General features: G+C 44.9%; 1 protein-coding gene across 1 annotated transcript; it reads right to left on the reverse strand.

Moving 5' to 3' along the window:
• Positions 1-163: 163 nt before the first annotated feature.
• Positions 164-4,860, reverse strand: LOC149355419 (uncharacterized). The gene is made up of 4 exons (XM_089576110.1): positions 4,836-4,860; positions 4,124-4,423; positions 2,699-2,845; positions 164-576 (listed from the first exon to the last, which is right to left on the reverse strand). The coding sequence occupies exons 1-4, from the start codon at positions 4,858-4,860 to the stop codon at positions 164-166; spliced, it is 885 nt and encodes a 294-aa protein (XP_089432236.1).
• Positions 4,861-17,576: the final 12,716 nt, after the last annotated feature.

Genomic DNA, 17,576 nt, shown 5'->3' on the forward strand with positions numbered 1-17,576 from the left:
AAAAGCGTTTATTCATCCCGATCAGCCAGCTTATATGGCGTGACCGGGCGAGGGTGAGGGGAGGAAGGAACGAGAGAAAGCGTGAGGAGCATGCGCTTGGCGTTCGCCGTAGTGTAGGCAGAGTGCTTACAACATTCCTCTTCCCTTAATAAAAAAAGTCCCTCTACTGGCTTCTTTTGGCGCGTAGAACGTCGCAGTGGCGGCGGCGAGCATGATGGCTGTGCCGATGCAGTTTCTTCCAGCCGCTGCCGAGAGCCTGTTTCTTCTTGCGCTGCTGACGAATTCGCCCGTGGTGTAGCCCCTGGAGGTGGGGTATCTGCTCGAGGGACCGCGCGCTCCACTCCTTTGTCATGCGAGACCGGCGATGGCGTCTCCGTGGGGGAATTGTGTGTCGAACACGCACCTGGTCGACGTGACGCCTGACCGGTCCGGCTGGTGTCTGTACGGTGACCATTCGTGACCCTCCTGTAGACGTGACTGTTCCAGGGAGCCATTTTTCACCTGCGCCAAAGTTACGTGCATACACTGCAGCTCCAGGTAGAGGTGGCGACCATTCATCTTGCTCCGAGACTGAATCTTTAACGATGGGAGGGAAGCATGTGTCCAGACGAGACCGGAGGCGATAGCCAAGAAGCGCCTCTGAAGGATACTCGCCCGAGCTGTTAGGTGTCCTTCTGTAATTAAAAAGCAATCTGGAAATGTGGTTATCTAAACTTCCGCCCCCCCCCCCCCCCCCGTTCTTGAGGCCATCCTTTATCGTTCTGACTGCTCTTTCAGCCAACCCATTAGACTGTGGGTGATACACAGCCGTTCGAAGATGCGTTGTATTATTCTTTTTCATGAAGGTAGCGAATCCATCACTGGTGAATTGAGCTCCGTTGTCAGAGAGCAGAGTCCTTCGAATGTCAAACCTGCTGAATACCTCGCGAAAGCAATTCACGGTAGCTGTAGTAGTAGCTTGCTTCATAGGAACTGCCTCAGTCCACTTGCTGTGCGCATCCACTACAACGAGAATCATGCTTCCCGCAAATGACCCTGCGAAATCCACATGTATCCTGGACCACGGTCCTCGAGCAGTCGGCCAGCTCTCTGGCGGTGCTGCGGCTGGCATGGACAAGTTTTGGACACAATTTTGACAAGTTGCTGCTAGTCGTTCAATGTCGCGGTCCATTCCTGGCAACCAAAATGATGATCTGGCAGCTGCTTTCATAGCTGACGACCCCTGATGTGTTTCATGCAGTAGGTGCAAAACACGACGTCGTGCTTCCTTCGGCACTATTACGCGGTGACCCCAATACACCAGTCCGGGGGCCAAAGACAGACCTTGTCTTTTATCGAATAATGGAACCATACTCGTTAGGACTGATGCTTGGGCGAGTTGGTATGCCATGTTCAAGAAGAACAGCGCGAAAAGACAAGGACCACAGGAAGATACACAAAGACAAGCGCTGACTTTCAACTAAAGATTTATTGCTGCTCATACCTGCTGGTCGTTTGAACCGCGAAGCAACAAGCCTCTACTTCCGTTCGCATCGTCGCATTCCAAGCTAGTTAAACGCGCCGTGGCTAAGTCTTGCTATTACAACACTCTAAATAAATCTTGCATTCACGCTCAACAAGGCAGTTTCAACCAGCAAACTGATCGGCTTGTAAAGGCAGGATATCCCAAGCAACTGCTCGTGTCCGTTTCTGAATCGATGCTCGCAAGTTTAAGCAAAAACAACAAGAATGATCTGACAGAGTCTGCCAAGGTAAAAGAAAAGACAACAGTTGTTCCTTACATTCATAAATTTTCCCATAAGCTAAAGAAGATAGGCAACCGAGCTCAAGTAAGAGTTGTTTTTTCGGCTCCCGAAAAGCTTGGGAAACTGTGTAAACAAGTGAATGATGAATTCACGCCGAAAAAGTGTTCCATAAAGCATGAAAATCAGTTTGTTGCATGCCAAGAAGGTGTCATTTACTCTATTCCACTTTCGTGCGGGAAACAGTATGTTGGCCAGACGGGCAGATGCCTGAAAGAGCGCCTGAGAGAACATAATATCACTGTTTATAATACTGTTAAAGGGCACCTCGGCATCCACTGCCGAGATTGCGAAAGCAAAACGTGCCAACCATTCTTCCAACAAACAAAAGTGTTAAGACACCCCAATACGCTGACTCGAGAAATCATTGAAGCTGCTGAAATCGCCCGGCTAAATGACGCATGTATCAGTAGTCTCTCCTTATCGTTGTCAAAGAAAGAATTAGAATTTCTATCTGCAAGGAAGTAATGCTGCTGTATCTGTTTGGTATTTTTTGTGTGCGTGGACAAGTGTGTATCACCCCTATGTGTTCTTTTTGTTGCTTAGAGCCTCATGTATTTATTTCCACGTTCCGAGCAATAAATCTTTAGTTGAAAGTCAGCGCTTGTCTTTGTGTATCTTCCTGTGGTCCTTGTCTTTTCGCGCTGTTCTTCTTGAACATGGAATCATACTCTCATCATCTATACCTGTTGCGGTCGACGGCCAGCCATGCTTTGTCAACTGCGCAACCCTTTTCAGTTGGGGGTCATTAGCAGTTAATTGCTTCAGTTCATCAGCTGACCCTGTTCCGTCCTCGAATCCTTCTAGAGCAAGAACGTAATCAGGGGGATCGTCTGATTGCAACTCCGTCGTAGGGAATGGCAGTCGACGGGCGTCGGCATGTAGAAGCTGCTTACCCGGCGAGCACTGGAGCTTGTAACGGAAACCTCCAAGGAACAGAGACCAACGTTGTATGCGAGCGGCTGCCAGCGATGGGGTCGGTCGATCTGCTCTCAGCAATCCCAGGAGAGGCTGGTGGTCGGAAACAAGTGTGAACTCTCGACCTACGAGAAAATCAAGGAACTTTGTTACGCCAAATACATGGGCAAGGGCTTCGCGTTCGAGTTGAGAATAATTCCTTTCAGCCTTCGTTAAGGCTCGCGAACGGAAGTTCGGCTTGTTCACCTTGCCATAAGTGTGGCGCCAATCCTATGTTGCGACGCGTCACACTCCAGCTTGAGGTCTGCAGCCGGATTGAAATGGGCAAGTACCCCTGCCTCACTAAGGCCTTGCTTGGCTTGCATAAATGCTACCTCCTGCTCGGCTTCTTAAATCCATCGTGTGTTCTTCTCTGGCAGCTTGTACAAGGGTGCAAGAACAGAAGATAAATTCGGCATGAACATTGCGTAAAATGTAATCATGCCCAAAAATGCACGCAGCTCCTGCACATTTCGCGGACAAGGAGCTTGCATGATTGCTTCGATATGCTGCTCTGTCGGATGTAAGCCTGGATACCTGATATGCCTTGCAAAACATCCGTTCTTCTGTTAATGAGCTACGTATCAGTATTACTAAAGCAACTGAGTTAAGTCTTGCTGACTACATCTATCTGGTCGGAGATTTTAAATAACTCCCAATCAACTGGGATCAACTGTCATTATCGTGTCATATTTCAATAGAATTCTGTCTGTAACTTGACGCTTGGTTGCAACCTGTTTCAAGTAGTTAACCAGCCCACCTTGACACCAACATATTAGATCTGATACTTACAACAGCACTGGGAAAGATAACAGACGTAACACACTTGGATGGATTCAGTGATCATCATTTACTAAATATCAACATCCCGGTTCCGTTCATGGGTTACGTGACAACGAAGATTCACGATTATAACAAAGCTAATTTCGCGGCTATGAACACCGAACTTGAAACATCCGTTGAAAAAATGCAGGCGCGGAAGCTATACCGAAAGGCAAGCGGTTGTAGCACAACAACCCCCGGTGCGTATTGATAACGCGCAGTTTCTTGGACTGGTCATCGAGAGGGACCTGATTATAGGCGTCACGCAGGTCGAGCGTGCTGAATTGCTCGCCGCCATTCAAAGACGCAAAAATGTCATCAGTGACAGGTAGCGGCTATTGCTCCAGCTCACATGCAGGGTTTAGGGTTAGGTACTTTGAAATCTACGCAAATTCGAACGGTGCCATCCTTTTTCAGTACCGGCAAAATTGGTGTAGCCCACTCTGCGTGGGATACAGGGGACAACACTCCGATGGTTACAAGCCTTTCAATCTATTTGGATACCTTGTCACGCCAAGCAAATGGAAGAGAACGGGCCTTACAGAATTTTGGTGCGGCGCCTTCTTTAAGTTGCAAATGCACTGGTGGTCCGTCTATCAGGCCCAATTCTGTGCTGAAGACGTCTTGGCAGTCCGAGATCACATCGTCCACGGTTGATGCACAGTTCTTCCCGAAACGCGCTCCCAGCTTTGCCCCGATGTTGAGGACTGAAGACCCTGTGTTGCTGAGTTTAGATATCAAGTCCCGTCCGCAGAGGTTTGGTCCTGAGCAATCGATAACAATTAATGAGCCCTCGATGACGGCCCCGTTGTACGGGACAGGAATATCCAACTGCCCCAGAACTGGCAAGGTCCGTAGGTAACAGGAAAGTTTTATGTTGCACGGTGACAACGGTGGCCACTGTTTCTTATGCTGCTCAAAAGTTGCCTAGGCACAACACACACAGCTGAACCAGTATCGACAATCATCGGTATATCGCTGTCACACGACGTGAACGTTTGGCGAATCGGAGGTTCCAACTGAGATTTTCGAGACGCAGCCAAGGTCCAGATGTGCATGCTTGCGGCCGCGTCATCCAAGTTTTCCTCTGTTGCAGTTAAAGCTTGGCTTGACCTGCCTCGAGCATGGGTTTTCTGGCGTTCCTTGCTGACGTCGCTGAGACACCTTTTCGCAAGGTGCCCGAATCTGCCGCAGCGGTAGCATCGAGCTTTCATCCAGCGACACGCGCTTCCATTGTGTTTTGTGCTTCCGCACCGTCCACACTCAAATACCGGCTCATCGCAGGTCCGTCGCCGCGCGCTTATCTTCATTACGGCTGTCAAGTCCGAAGAAATCGCGTTAGCGTCCTTTTATGCTGCCTCAGGGCTAAGCGCTATCGCTTCGGCTTCCTTCAGGGTGAGGTCTGTTTCCGCCAGCAGCTGCTTTTGAAGAGCAGACCTGACGCCGCATATCTTGTCGCGAAGCGTTCTATCAAGCATGCTTCCGAAGTTGCAGCCATCCGCTATTTGGCGAATTTCAACAATGAATGTATGAACAGACTCACCTTCCAACTGACTCCGGTTGAAAAAGCGGAAGCTCTCCGTTATTTCGAGGCATTTTGGGTCAAAATACGCACTCAGGACTTCAATTACTTCTTCGTATACTTCAGCGCATTAGGCTTCTTCGGTGCAACTTTCCCTGAAAGTACTTGTACTGTGCGTGTGCTCAGTGCCGAAATGAGCAACGCCCTCTTATTTATTGAATCTTCGATGCCAGTTGCTTCGAAGTAGGCTTCAACTTTCGTCAGATAGGCCCTCCAGTTGTCACAGCGTTCGTCACATTAGGGAAGCTGCTGACGCGCCATGGCCGAAATGGTTGTGTCCAGCGACTCAGCCTTGACCGTCGTTCCAGGTTGGCTCTCGTCATGGGTTCGCTTTGAGCTCGTCACCACTGTTCCAAAGCTAGTTCGCGCATTGCGCGTGCCGTGCTTCCATGGAACACAAACGGACTCTCGGGATAGAAAGAGCGTTTATTCGTCCCGATCAGCCAGCTTATACAGATGACCGGGCGAGGGTGATGGAGGATGGAACGAGGGAAAGCGTGAGGAGCATGCGCTTGGCGTTCGCCATATTGAAGGCAGAGCGTTCGCCGTAGTGAAGGCAGAGCGTTTACAATATACAGAAATGAAATTACGATCACGATCAGGGCATATTTGTTTCCAGAACTTTTAGGATTAGTCTTCATAAGTTATGGCATATCACGTGAGAAATATTTATCTTTGGCGGCGGATTAAGCGGAGCAGTAAATTTTCAGGCGGTCATTCTACCTATCCTAAGCGGAACGGGTACCTGCCCGCTTAGGAGTCTGGTGCAGCCGTCTTTTTCTGTTCCTAAGTTGCTTGAGCCTTGAGGGGTTAGACTTGTCATTAGTGATTCTGATTAGAGTGACATAATGGCTGACCGAATAGGAAACCTTATTTCTAAACAGCACCCAGTTTTCTTCAATGCCTCAATTTTTAAATGATGGCAGAAACGTGTGATAAAAAAAAGTTTCACTTTCGGTGTTCATAGCCGCGAAATTAGCTTTGATATAATCGTCAATCTTCTTTGTCACGTAACCCATGAACGGAACCGGGATGTTGATATTTAGTTGAAGTAAATGATGATCACTGAATCCATCCAAGTGTGTTACGTCTGTTATCTTTCCTGATGCTGTTGTAAGTATCACATCTAATATGCTGGTGTCACGGGTGGGCTGGCTAACTACTTAAAACAGGTTGCAATCAAGCGTCAAGTTACAGACAGAATTCTGTTGAAATATAACACGAGGATGACAGTTGATCCCAGTTGATTGTGGGATATTTAAAACCTCCGACCAGATAGATGTAGTCAGCAAGACTTAACTCGGTTGCTTTAGTAATACTGATACGTAGCTCGTTAACAAAAGAATGGTCAGAATCTGGCGGACGGTAACAGGCGCTTGTCAATATCTTCATCACCATCATCATCATCATCATCAGCCTGGCTGACTACACCCACTGCAGGGCAAAGGCCTCTCCCATGTCTCTCTAATTAACCCTGTCCTTTGCTAGTTGCCGCCACTGTATCCCCGCAAACTTCTTAATCTCATCCGCCCACCTAACTTTCTGCCGTCCCCTGCTAACACCTATCATTTTCCTTTCCATAGCTCGCTGCGTTGTTCTTAACATAAGCTGAACCCTCTTTGTTAGCCTCCACGTTTCTGCCCCATAGGTGAGTACCGGTAGGATACAGCTGTTATATACTTTTCTCTTCAGGGATATTGGTAAGCTACCATTCATGATCTGAGAGAACCTGCCATACGCGCTCCACCCCATTCTTATTCTTCTAGTTATTTCCCTCTCATAATCCGGATCTCCGGTCACTACCTGCCCTAAGTAGACATATTCTCTTACTACTTTCAGCACCTCGCTACCAATTGCGAACTGCTGTTCCCTTGCAAGGCTATTGAACATTACTTTGTTTTTCTGCATGTTAATTCTTAGCCCCACCATTCTACTCAATCAATCAATCAATCAGCCTTTTATTTTCTCTATATTAGAGAAGGAGACAGGACTAAAAGCTCGAAAGCTTGACAGAGGTCCTGCCCCCTTTTTCACGCTGGCATTGCAACAGACAAGCGGCAATAAATTCTGCGCTATACATTATAGCACAAAAGAAAATAACACACCTTGAAAAAAAAGCAAAAAATACCAACATAAAAATACATGCAGCGTCATGACACAAACTTGTTCAGAAAAAATCTCTTAATACCGATATTTGAATGCTGGAAAGGGTCAAACATTTCTTTGTTTAAGTTATTTAATAGCACTGGCAGCGTATACGAGATAGATTGTTGTGAGTAATATGCTCTAGGTGTAGGAACTAGCCACATTTCTTTATTTCTGGTTTGTGGAATATGGGTGTTTTTTGCAAGTTCTGCCAAATTACCAACATAATTTTCATTGCTCCGCGAAGCACTTTTGAAACTCATTAAAAGTCTGTGTTCGTGTAAAGCTAAGACTGGCAGGATTTCATATTTTAAAAAGAGGTCACTCGTAGGGAAACAATACGGAACACCAGCAATGCATCTCACAGCTCTTTTTTGGAGAAGATGTAACTTGGTCATGTTCGTGATACCAGTGGTACCCCAAACGATAATGCAGTATTGTAAGAGAGATAGAATTAAGGAGTTATACAGCAACAGCCTAATTTTGACAGGAAGAATGGTGCGCAGGCGCGACAAAACTCCGACAGTTGAAGATATTTTGGATCTGATATAATCCACATGATCATTCCAAGTCAAGTGTTTTGAAAACACGACACCAAGGATTTTGACAGAATCCACTATCTCCACAGGATCATGGTTTAAACATACATTGAGTGGCCTAAACAATACCTTCCCTTTCGGCAAGTACAACACTATTTTAGTCTTTTTAGGATTAATCTTCAAAAAATTTGCTTGTGCCCATGTATTTAATGCATTGATTATTCTACCTGCTTTTTCTTCAATATCATCTTCTGATTTCCCAGAAATGAACACTGAAGTATCATCGGCGTAAGATACAAATGTACTATCAGGTTCACAATGCACAATATCATTTAGATAAATTAAAAATAAAAGCGGGCCCAATATGCTTCCCTGGGGAACTCCTGTGCAGATATTCTGTACTGAGGACAAGGAGCTTTTAAAGTCTACATACTGTGTTCTATGGGAGAGGTATGATTCCATTAAGTCTAGTGCTTTTCCACGGATACCGTAGGTTTCCATTTTATGTAAGAGAATTTTGTGACTTAATAAATCAAACGCTTTTGTGAAATCCATGTAGATACCTGCAACTATTTCCTTATTTTGAAATTTATCTATTATTATTTCTTTTTGTGTAAGTAGCGCTGTTTCTGTGGATCGATTCTTTCGAAAACCGTGCTGAAAGTCAAGGAGGAGATCATGCTTGTTAAAAAATGACAGGACTCTGCCATGTAGTAACTTCTCTATACCTTTAGAAAATACCGGTAATATAGATATAGGGCGGTAATTTTGGATCAAAGATTTGTCGCCACTTTTAAAAACCGGTATCACTCGAGCAGTTTGGAGTTCTTTCGGAAATACAGCGGTAGATAATATTAAATTGTAAATGTGCGTAATGGCTGGGCATATAAGGTGAAGAACATGTTTAACGGGCGCTATTTGGAGGCCATTTGTGTCCACTGACTTGCTATTTTTAATTGTGCTTATACACGAGAAAACTTCTGCGCAGTTTGTCGGAGCAAAGAAAAGTGATGATGAACTGTTGCATCCTTTCAAGAATGCAGTGTAATCTTGACTGCTGCCCATTTGATTCTGAGAAGCTTGCTGGATAAAAAAGTTGTTAAAAGTATCAGCTAAGCCAGTGTCACAAATACGCTTTCCCTCATGCTGAAAGTTATCAGGAAGATCAGGGTTAAATGGCCGTAATAAGGAATTTAATTTCCTCCACATAAGATCCGATCTTTGTTCAGTCGAGCTCCAAAATATATTTGTAAAATAAGCTTCTCGAGCGATCTTCAGTTTTGATGTAAGATTATTTCTGTACTTCTTGAATTGGCTAAACAAATTTGCATCTTTAGTTTTTACAAACTGTGCGTACAACTTATTTTTATGTTTTATCATTTGGAGCAACTCAGACGTTACCCAAGGTTTCCTAGCCCTAGATGGCGCGTTTACTTTCTTTAGTGGAAAGTGCGCGTCATATACAGTTTTAAATGATGTGATGAAATTGTAGTAAGCAGTATCGCTACTATCCGCCTTAAAAACATTATTCCAAGTCTGTTGGCTAATAGCATGACAAAAGGAATCAAGGTTTTTGTTAGTTATAGACTGTGTATAAATTATTCGCTTTTTCCTTTTATTGAAACGCACGGGCTTGTTAACTAGCATAAAGATTCCAAGGTGATCACTAATATCTGTGTAAACAACGTCTGCGGTTATTAAGTTAGTGTCAATATTTGTAATGAAGACATCTAATAAAGACGTACTTTCTAAAGTCACTCGTGTGGGCTTTGTTATTAAGCTAAAGAATCCATTCACTGCAATTAAAGAATGGAGTTCTTTTTGTGATTGTGAAGTTGAAAGCATATTTATGTTGATGTCACCACCTAAAACCATATCTATAGATTCGTATGATGCATAGCTAAAGATATTTCCGAGAAATGCTAAGAAATGACTTATGGCGCCAGACGGTGGCCTGTACATGACACAAAAAAGTTGGTTTGAGCTTCGCAGAGTGAGCACTTCGTAATCAGCAGTTGTTGCCGTGTATTCCTCGACCATTTCACACGATATTGTATCTTTAAGTAGAAGCGCGACGCCGCCTCCTCTTTTATCGTTTCGGTTTTGATAAAAGCAGTGATATCCGGGACGGTGATACACATTCGATGCTGAAGTGTACCATGTTTCAGTCAACATTATTGCTGTGAGTGGAACTTCGAGAGTATCCAGTAGAATAGTTAATTCATCTTCTTTGTTTATTAAGGATCTAATGTTTAAGTGGAAAAAAGACAAAGCAGTAGTTTGAGGTTTAACCAAATGCCTAACCTCATGTGGCTCATAACCCATGTCACGGAACTAGTACTTAGGTTGGATGCCAGCAGGTACAACTACGCAATTTTGCGCAGATCATCCTGGTGGGTGATCGCAATGACATTTGACGTGTCAGTTTTGCGCACATATATTTTGCCATTCCGAGTCCATGCATACTTCCACTTCAGTTCTTTCTTTTTAGCATTTGCTGCACCAAACAGTTTTTTCATTGAAGGACTCAAGTGCTCATTGATGAAGATTTGTGTCTTCGGTTCAAGTTCAATGTCCTCTGACGTTATCCTCTGCTTTCGAGCTTTCTCAAGGAAGGCATCACGAACGGATCTGCGGGCAAATTGCAACACTATGTTTGGAGCATCTGCATTTCCCGCAGTTCGAACGCGGTGGCAAACCTCAATGTCTCCCCTTTCAAGTGGAAACTCAACCGCTCTAGCTATCCTATCGGCAATCTCTGTAATGTCTTCATTCTGCTTCATTGGAACACCCTTCAATTCAACGTTGTGACATCGCGTGTGTTGCTCGTTTTGTAAAAGTCTTACTTCATGAGCTTTCAGCTCCGCTCGTAAAGCGTCGCGTTCCTCCTGTAGTTCGTTTACGGATGCCTTCAGTTCCTCATTCTCTGTCTCAACGCGGTTCACAGACGTTTTCATTTCTTCGTAGTTGTCATTTATAAATGCTAGGCTAGCTTTTATCTCGCGTATGTCCTTTCTTAAGTCCCGTTCGAGACTTTCGCGTAGTTCACGGAACTCTTGTTTAAGTTCTCGTTTCAGCTCATCAAATAGTTTAATAAGTTCTTTCGACATTGCCACTTATGAAGAAGAAAGAAAAAAAAAACATGCAGTTTGAAATCGCGCTACAGCAAGAACAGCCCCAGTGAAAACAAGCGCAATCAACAGATCACAGTGTGTAGCAGCAGCAGTCACAGCGAAAGTGAAATCAATGCCACTAGTAGTGAAACATTTCACTAACCTGTGAAAGTATACGTAGGCGCTTAGAAAAACAGTGCGATCGCCGTGACTGCTGCTGCCAAGTGAGGAAGCGATGGGGTCTCCGTGGGCTTTTAAGTTCTTCAGCCAGGAATCCACGCAGGCGCAGTGCTCGCTGCCGACGAATGCTGGCGAAGCACGCTGCTACAGGTGATGGTCGTCGTTTCCAGCGGCTGCCAAGATCACACCACTCGTTGATTTGTGCTGCGTTGATATGTACGGACAGCAACCTGTGAAAGTATACGTAGGCGCTTAGAAAAACAGTGCGATCGCCGTGACTGCTGCTGCCAAGTGAGGAAGCGATGGGGTCTCCGTGGGCTTTTAAGTTCTTCAGCCAGGAATCCACGCAGGCGCAGTGCTCGCTGCCGACGAATGCTGGCGAAGCACGCTGCTACAGGTGATGGTCGTCGTTTCCAGCGGCTGCCAAGATCACACCACTCGTTGATTTGTGCTGCGTTGATATGTACGGACAGCAACCTGTGAAAGTATACGTAGGCGCTTAGAAAAACAGTGCGATCGCCGTGACTGCTGCTGCCAAGGTACTCTGCCTGTCTAGCTGATTGATCATGCTTTGCAGTTCTTGTCCTGAGTGGCTTAGCAAAGCAATGTCATCAGCGAATCGCAAATTACTCAGGTATTCTCCATTAACTCTTATCCCCAACTGTTCCCATTCCAGTCCCCGGAATACCTCCTGTAAGCAGGCAGTGAAGAGCATTGGCGAGATCGTGTCTCCCTGCCTGACACCTTTCCGTATTGGAATTTTATTGCTGACTTTATGGAGAACTATAGTAGCTGTGCAATTGTTATAAATATCTTCCAATATTTTCACATAGCACTCTTCCACACCCTGATTGCGCAATGCCTGCATGACAGCTGAGGTTTCCACTGAGTCGAATGCTTTCTCGTAATCAATGAAGGCTATATATAGGGGTTGGTTATATTCTGTGCATTTCTCTATCACCTGATTGATAGTGTGAATGTGGTCTATGGTCGAGTATCCTTTACGAAAGCCTGCCTGATCATTTGGTTGACTAAAGTCCAAGGTTGTCCTGACTCTATTAGCGATTACCTTAGCAAATACCTTGTAGGCAACGGACAATAAGCTGATCGGTCTGTAATTCTTCAAGTCATTGACGTCTCCTTTCTTATGAATTAAGATAATGTTAGCGTTCTTCCAAGCTTCTGGCACTCTCGAGGTCACAAGGCATTGCGTATACAGGGTGGATAGTTTTTGTAGCGCAATCTCTCCTCCGTCCTTCAGCAAATCTGCTGTTATCTGATCCTCATCAGCTGCTTTCCCTCTTTGCATTGCTCCTAAGGCTTTCTTTACTTCCTCCTTCGTTACTGGCGGGATGTCCCATTGCTGTGCTCGACTGCCTCCCTCAGTAACTTGATGATTACATTCGCTACTGTATAGATTTGTGTAGAACTCTTCGGCTAATTCAACTATCTTATCCATATTGCTGATGACATTGCCCTGTTTGTCTTTTAGCGCATACATCTGGTTTTTACCTATGCCCAGTTTTCTCCTCAGTGATTTTAGGCTACCTCCGTTCCTTAGAGCATGCTCGATTTTCTCCATGTTAAACTTTCTTATGTCGGCTACCTTGCGCTTATTTATTAACTTAGCTCTGCTAGTTCTATCCTGTCTGTGGAGTTAGACGTCCTCATGCTTTGACGTTTCTTAATCAGATCTTTAGTCTCCTGAGATAGCTTGTTGGTATCCTGTCGAACCATCCTACCACCTACTTCTGCGGCGCACTCTGTAACGATAGCTGTGAGATTATCATTCATTGTTCCAACACTACGGTCGTCTTCTTCAGTTAAAGCGGAAAATCTGTTCTGCAGCGACAATCTGAATTCCTCTACCTTCCCTCTTAATGCTAACTCGTTAATAGCCTTTCGCTTCACCAGTTTCCTCCGTTCCCTCTTCAAATCTAAGCTAATACGAGACCTTACCATTCTGTGGTCGCTGCAACGGACCTTACCGAGGACATCCACATCCTTTACGATGCTAGGGTGTGCACACAGTATGAAGTCTATTTCATTTTTAGTCTCACCATTGGGGCTCTTCCTCGTCCACTTCCTGTTTGCTCGTTTGCGGAAGAAGGTATTCATAATCCGTAAATTATTTCTATCTGCGAACTCTACTAATAACTCTCCCCTACTGTTCCTAGAACCTATGCCATATTCACCTAACGTCTTGTCTCCAGCCTGCTTTTTACCTACCTTTGCATAAAAGTCGCCCATCAGTACAGTGTACTGTGATTTTACTTTGTTCATTGCCGATTCTACATCCTCATAGAGGCTTTCAACTATCTGGTCCACCTTCAGCTTGTACCTCTTATTAAGCCTAATTACGATAGCTGCCACTCTCTCGTTAATACTGTAAAACTCCTCGATGTTGCCAGCTATATCCTGATTTATGAGAAATCCCACACCTTGTTCTCGCCTATCTGCTAATCCACGATAGCACAGTACATGCCCGCCCTTTGGTACTGTATACGCCTCATCTGTCCTCCTAACCTCACTAAGGCCTATGACATCCCATTTAATGCCGGCTAATTCCTCCAATAGCACTCCTAAGCTAGCCACACTTGATAAGGTTCTTGCGTTAAACGTTGCCAGGTTCAGTTTCCAATGGCGGCCTGTCCGGAGCCAGAGATTCTTAGCACCCTCCGCTGCGTCACAGATCTGACCGCCGCCTTGGTTAATTGCTCCGCAGCCGCTGGGGACTGAGGGCCGAGGGTTAATTGGTTTGTTGATAGAAGGTTGTGGCCAAGTACTACACCAGGGTGGCCAAATCCTGTTCTGGTGAGGAAGTGCGTTGTCGGTTCTCGTCACCGAAATCAGGCCGGACTCCAAGCCTGGTTATGCAATTCCATCGACACGCGGAGTTTTTTTTTATCCGGTGGAGAATTGCGTGGCACCGGGATTCGAACACCGGTCCTCTTGCACGCGAGGCGGATGCTCTACCTCTACGCCATCGCTGCTCTGGCGCTGCAGTCTGCCTAATGGCGGCAGACATTAGGCAGACTGCCCGGACAATCTCAAGGTTTTAATAGGTGTGAATTGAGTATGATGTGCTTCTTTTCTTTATTCTTAGAACATCCGCCTCTTTTTTCAATACGATCATACCTGTATAAGTTGCACGAATGTGCACCAGGAAAAATTTCATCGTCAGCAGTGCTTGGATTTAACCATGTTTCTTTCAGAATGATGATGTGTCTAGAAACGAAGAGTAGGTCGCGTTTTGGCACACGGCTGCTCATGTTGGCGTATGGCAGCGATAGTGAATAATGACTGTCGTGTGCTCCGGACTCGTGCTGATTATTTGCGTATTTACTAACATCTAGCTATCTGTGGAACAGCACAACACTGTCTGAAGTGGTGTCGTATATATATATATATATATATATATATATATATATATATATATATATATATATATATATATATATATATAGAGAGAGAGAGAGAGGGGATTTATATATATATATAGAGGGGATATATATATATATATATATATATATATATATATATATATATATATATATATATACATACATACAGGGTGTTTCACTTAAGACTTTCTGCAATTTTTAAAAATAAGATATTTGAATTAGATGCGCCCTTTTTCTGGCATAGCATTGTCAGTGGTGTAGTACATCATAAAACAGCTAAGACGTGCTAACTAGCAGGCTTGTTAACCAATATTTAATAGTTAACTTTTACACTATTACCGTTGGGTTCCTTAATTATTGAGAGGCATGCAGCCCACCGTAAGTGATGTCCATATCCGTTTTTAGAATTTCGAGAGCGCGATTATCCTCGGCGCTGTGGCCCAACAAATTTTGGCTATTTCGACGAGTTAGGTGCACTGGAGAGGTTGCTTTGCCTGCAAGCTTCTCAAACCGCATGTATTTCGGCGCGATGTAGGCGAAATTTGTCGGGCCACAGAGCCGAGGATAATTGCGTTCTCGAAATTCTAAAAACGGATATGGACATCACTTACGGTGGGCTGCATGCCTCTCAATAATTAAGGAACCCAACGGTAATAGTTTAAAAGTTAACTATTAAATATTGGTTAACAAGCCTGCTAGTTAGCACGTCTTAGCTGCATTATGATGTACTACACCACTGACAATGCTATGCCAGAAAAAGCGCGCATCTAATTCAAATAGCTTATTTTTAAAAATTGTAGAAAGTCTTAGGTGAAACACCCTGTATATATATGAGAGAAGCCAACAGCCACAGAAATCAAGGGACAGAGGGGATTTTTTTATTAATTTATTTAGTTTGTGCTGTTGTTCGATTTAGAATATTACTGAATATGTTATCGCTTAAAGCTAAATGATTAGAAAAGCAGAAGAAAAACAACCACATGCCGCCGGTGGGATCCGAACCCAGGTCGTGGGTTCGGATCCCACCGGCGGCATGTGGTTGTTTTTTCTTCTGCTTTTCTAATCATTTAGCTTTAAGCGATAACATATTCAGTATTATTCTAAATCGAACAACAGCACAAACTAAATAAATTAATAAAAAATCCCCTCTGTCCCTTGATTTCTGTGGCTGTTGGCTTCTCTCATATATATAACGAGCCCCTCAATTCCCATTCCCTTGTTTGCCTAATATATATATATATATGTGTGCGTGAGTGCGTGCGTGTGTGTGTGCGTGTGTGTGTGTGTGCGTGTGTGTGTGTGTGTGTGTGTGTGCGTGCGTGAGTGCGTGCGTGTGTGTGTGCGTGTGTGTGTGTGTGTGTGTGCGTGTATGTGTGTGTGTGTGTGTGTGTGCGTGTGTGTGTGTGTGCGTGTGTGTGTGTGTGTGTGTGTACGTGTGCGTGCGTGAGTGCGTGCGTGTGTGTGTGCGTGTGTGTGTGTGTGTGTGTGTGTGCGTGTATGTGTGTGTGTGTGTGTGTGTTCGGGATGCCATGTGCAGTTTATTGAAAGACAGCTTGAAAGGTTTGTTTTGTGCCTTAACAAATGCATACAGCTTTCTTCTGATCTGTCGCGTCCAGAGAAAAATCCTCGTCGATGAAAGACATCATCTTTCCAATAATTAATCTCCTCCTATCCTCGTCATGCTTCCCTAGTATGTGTACTCGTTCGAACTGAGAACTTGTTGTTGTTATTGGCTTTTCTGAACAGAACTGGATTATTTTCTGCTCAGTTGCTGCCCAGTCTTAATCAGGATCGTCTTCAGTTCCAAAGAAAAGAAGATTGCGCCATCGAAATAGATTTTCAGCCTGTTCGCGTCTAGATGTAATCAGTGAGAGCTGCTTCGAGACAGTGCTGAGAGCGTGTTCAGGTGTTCCACGCTCATTTGGAAGTTGAATGGTGGTTGACGTTTCCAGCGTTGCTACCCTTTCCTTCAAATGCTTCACTTCGCTCTGTGAGGTCGCCTCTTTTTGTTTGGCCGTTTTTATTTCCTCAAGCAAAGATGCTTGCCCTTCCTCACTCTCGCGGGCCTCAAGTGCAGCTACCATTTCAGTCAAGTGCTTAACCGGCAGCCTCCATCTCTTTAGAACATTTCAGTTCCTCCAGCAAAGCAGCTCTACTTTCCTCCAGCTTTGGGCTGTTTCAGAGACGGATGCATAACCTTCATCTAGCTTCTGAAATCTTTCTACTATTATGCAGTGTAACTGCCTTAGTTTCAGCCTTATCATAGTCCTTCAATGTTTTTTTCTGGTCACGAAACTCCGGCCAAAGTTTCATATAGGCACTGCGCGCACCGCTAGTGGCGCGGCAGTCGGCGAGGGGGCACGAGTTGCTGTGCGAGCCCTGTTCGCAGCAGCTGTTTTCCGGCCAACAGGCTCACTTTCGCTTGGTAGTTGTGCTTTCTGGGGATCGGTATTTGGGCTTAGGATGGACGCTACTTTACTGGTTATCACCTGAAAGCTTGGCTGCAACATCGAGGCACTAAAAACCCTGTGCGATCGACGACGGACACTAGTAAACCTTGGTAGCGGCTGTTTTCTGGCAAACAATTAACGCGCTTACTTTCTCTGGTTGCTTATTACAAAACAGATTTTTGTAAATTGGTCCAGCCTTCTCATTCATTTCTACCGCAACTTGCCTACAACGCCATTCTGGAAGATCTCGCGTAGCGATCAGTAACATATCTATATGTGTCTGCGTTGCGCCTGTCTCGGCCGAGTCCTTGCTTTCATATAAGTGCACAAGGCTGCATGAGGCTGGCGTTTACCTTGTGAGAAATACTGCAATCTCAATAATGCTGAAAACAAGACGTTATGGCGGCATTTAAGAACAGCGTGCGCGCTACAAAAGCGATCACATGACGAATGCACCGGTAGTTTGATGGCGCTATCTCATTTTTTTTTTTTTTGCTGACACATTCGAAGGTGGCAAAGCCAGCTGCTGAAGACTCTTGCTACATAAGCCATTTATTTACACTTTGTCACGCTGTGACTACG

This window comes from Amblyomma mixtum, chromosome 3 (assembly GCF_055824585.1).
Source record: "Amblyomma mixtum isolate Tamu chromosome 3, ASM5582458v1, whole genome shotgun sequence".
Classification (NCBI taxonomy): Eukaryota; Metazoa; Arthropoda; class Arachnida; order Ixodida; family Ixodidae; genus Amblyomma; species Amblyomma mixtum.

Bases quoted from the DNA above. Each gene is read 5' to 3' on its own strand.
- LOC149355419 (XM_089576110.1), bottom strand. From the start codon at position 4,860: ATGAGCCGGTATTTGAGTGTGGACG. The intron at 4,424-4,835 runs GTGCGGAAGCAC...GGACCTTGCCAG, and splicing joins CCGGTATTTGAGTGTGGACG to TTCTGGGGCAGTTGGATATT. The intron at 577-2,698 runs GTAAGCAGCTTC...CCATCGTTAAAG, and splicing joins CAAGCTCCAGTGCTCGCCGG to ATTCAGTCTCGGAGCAAGAT.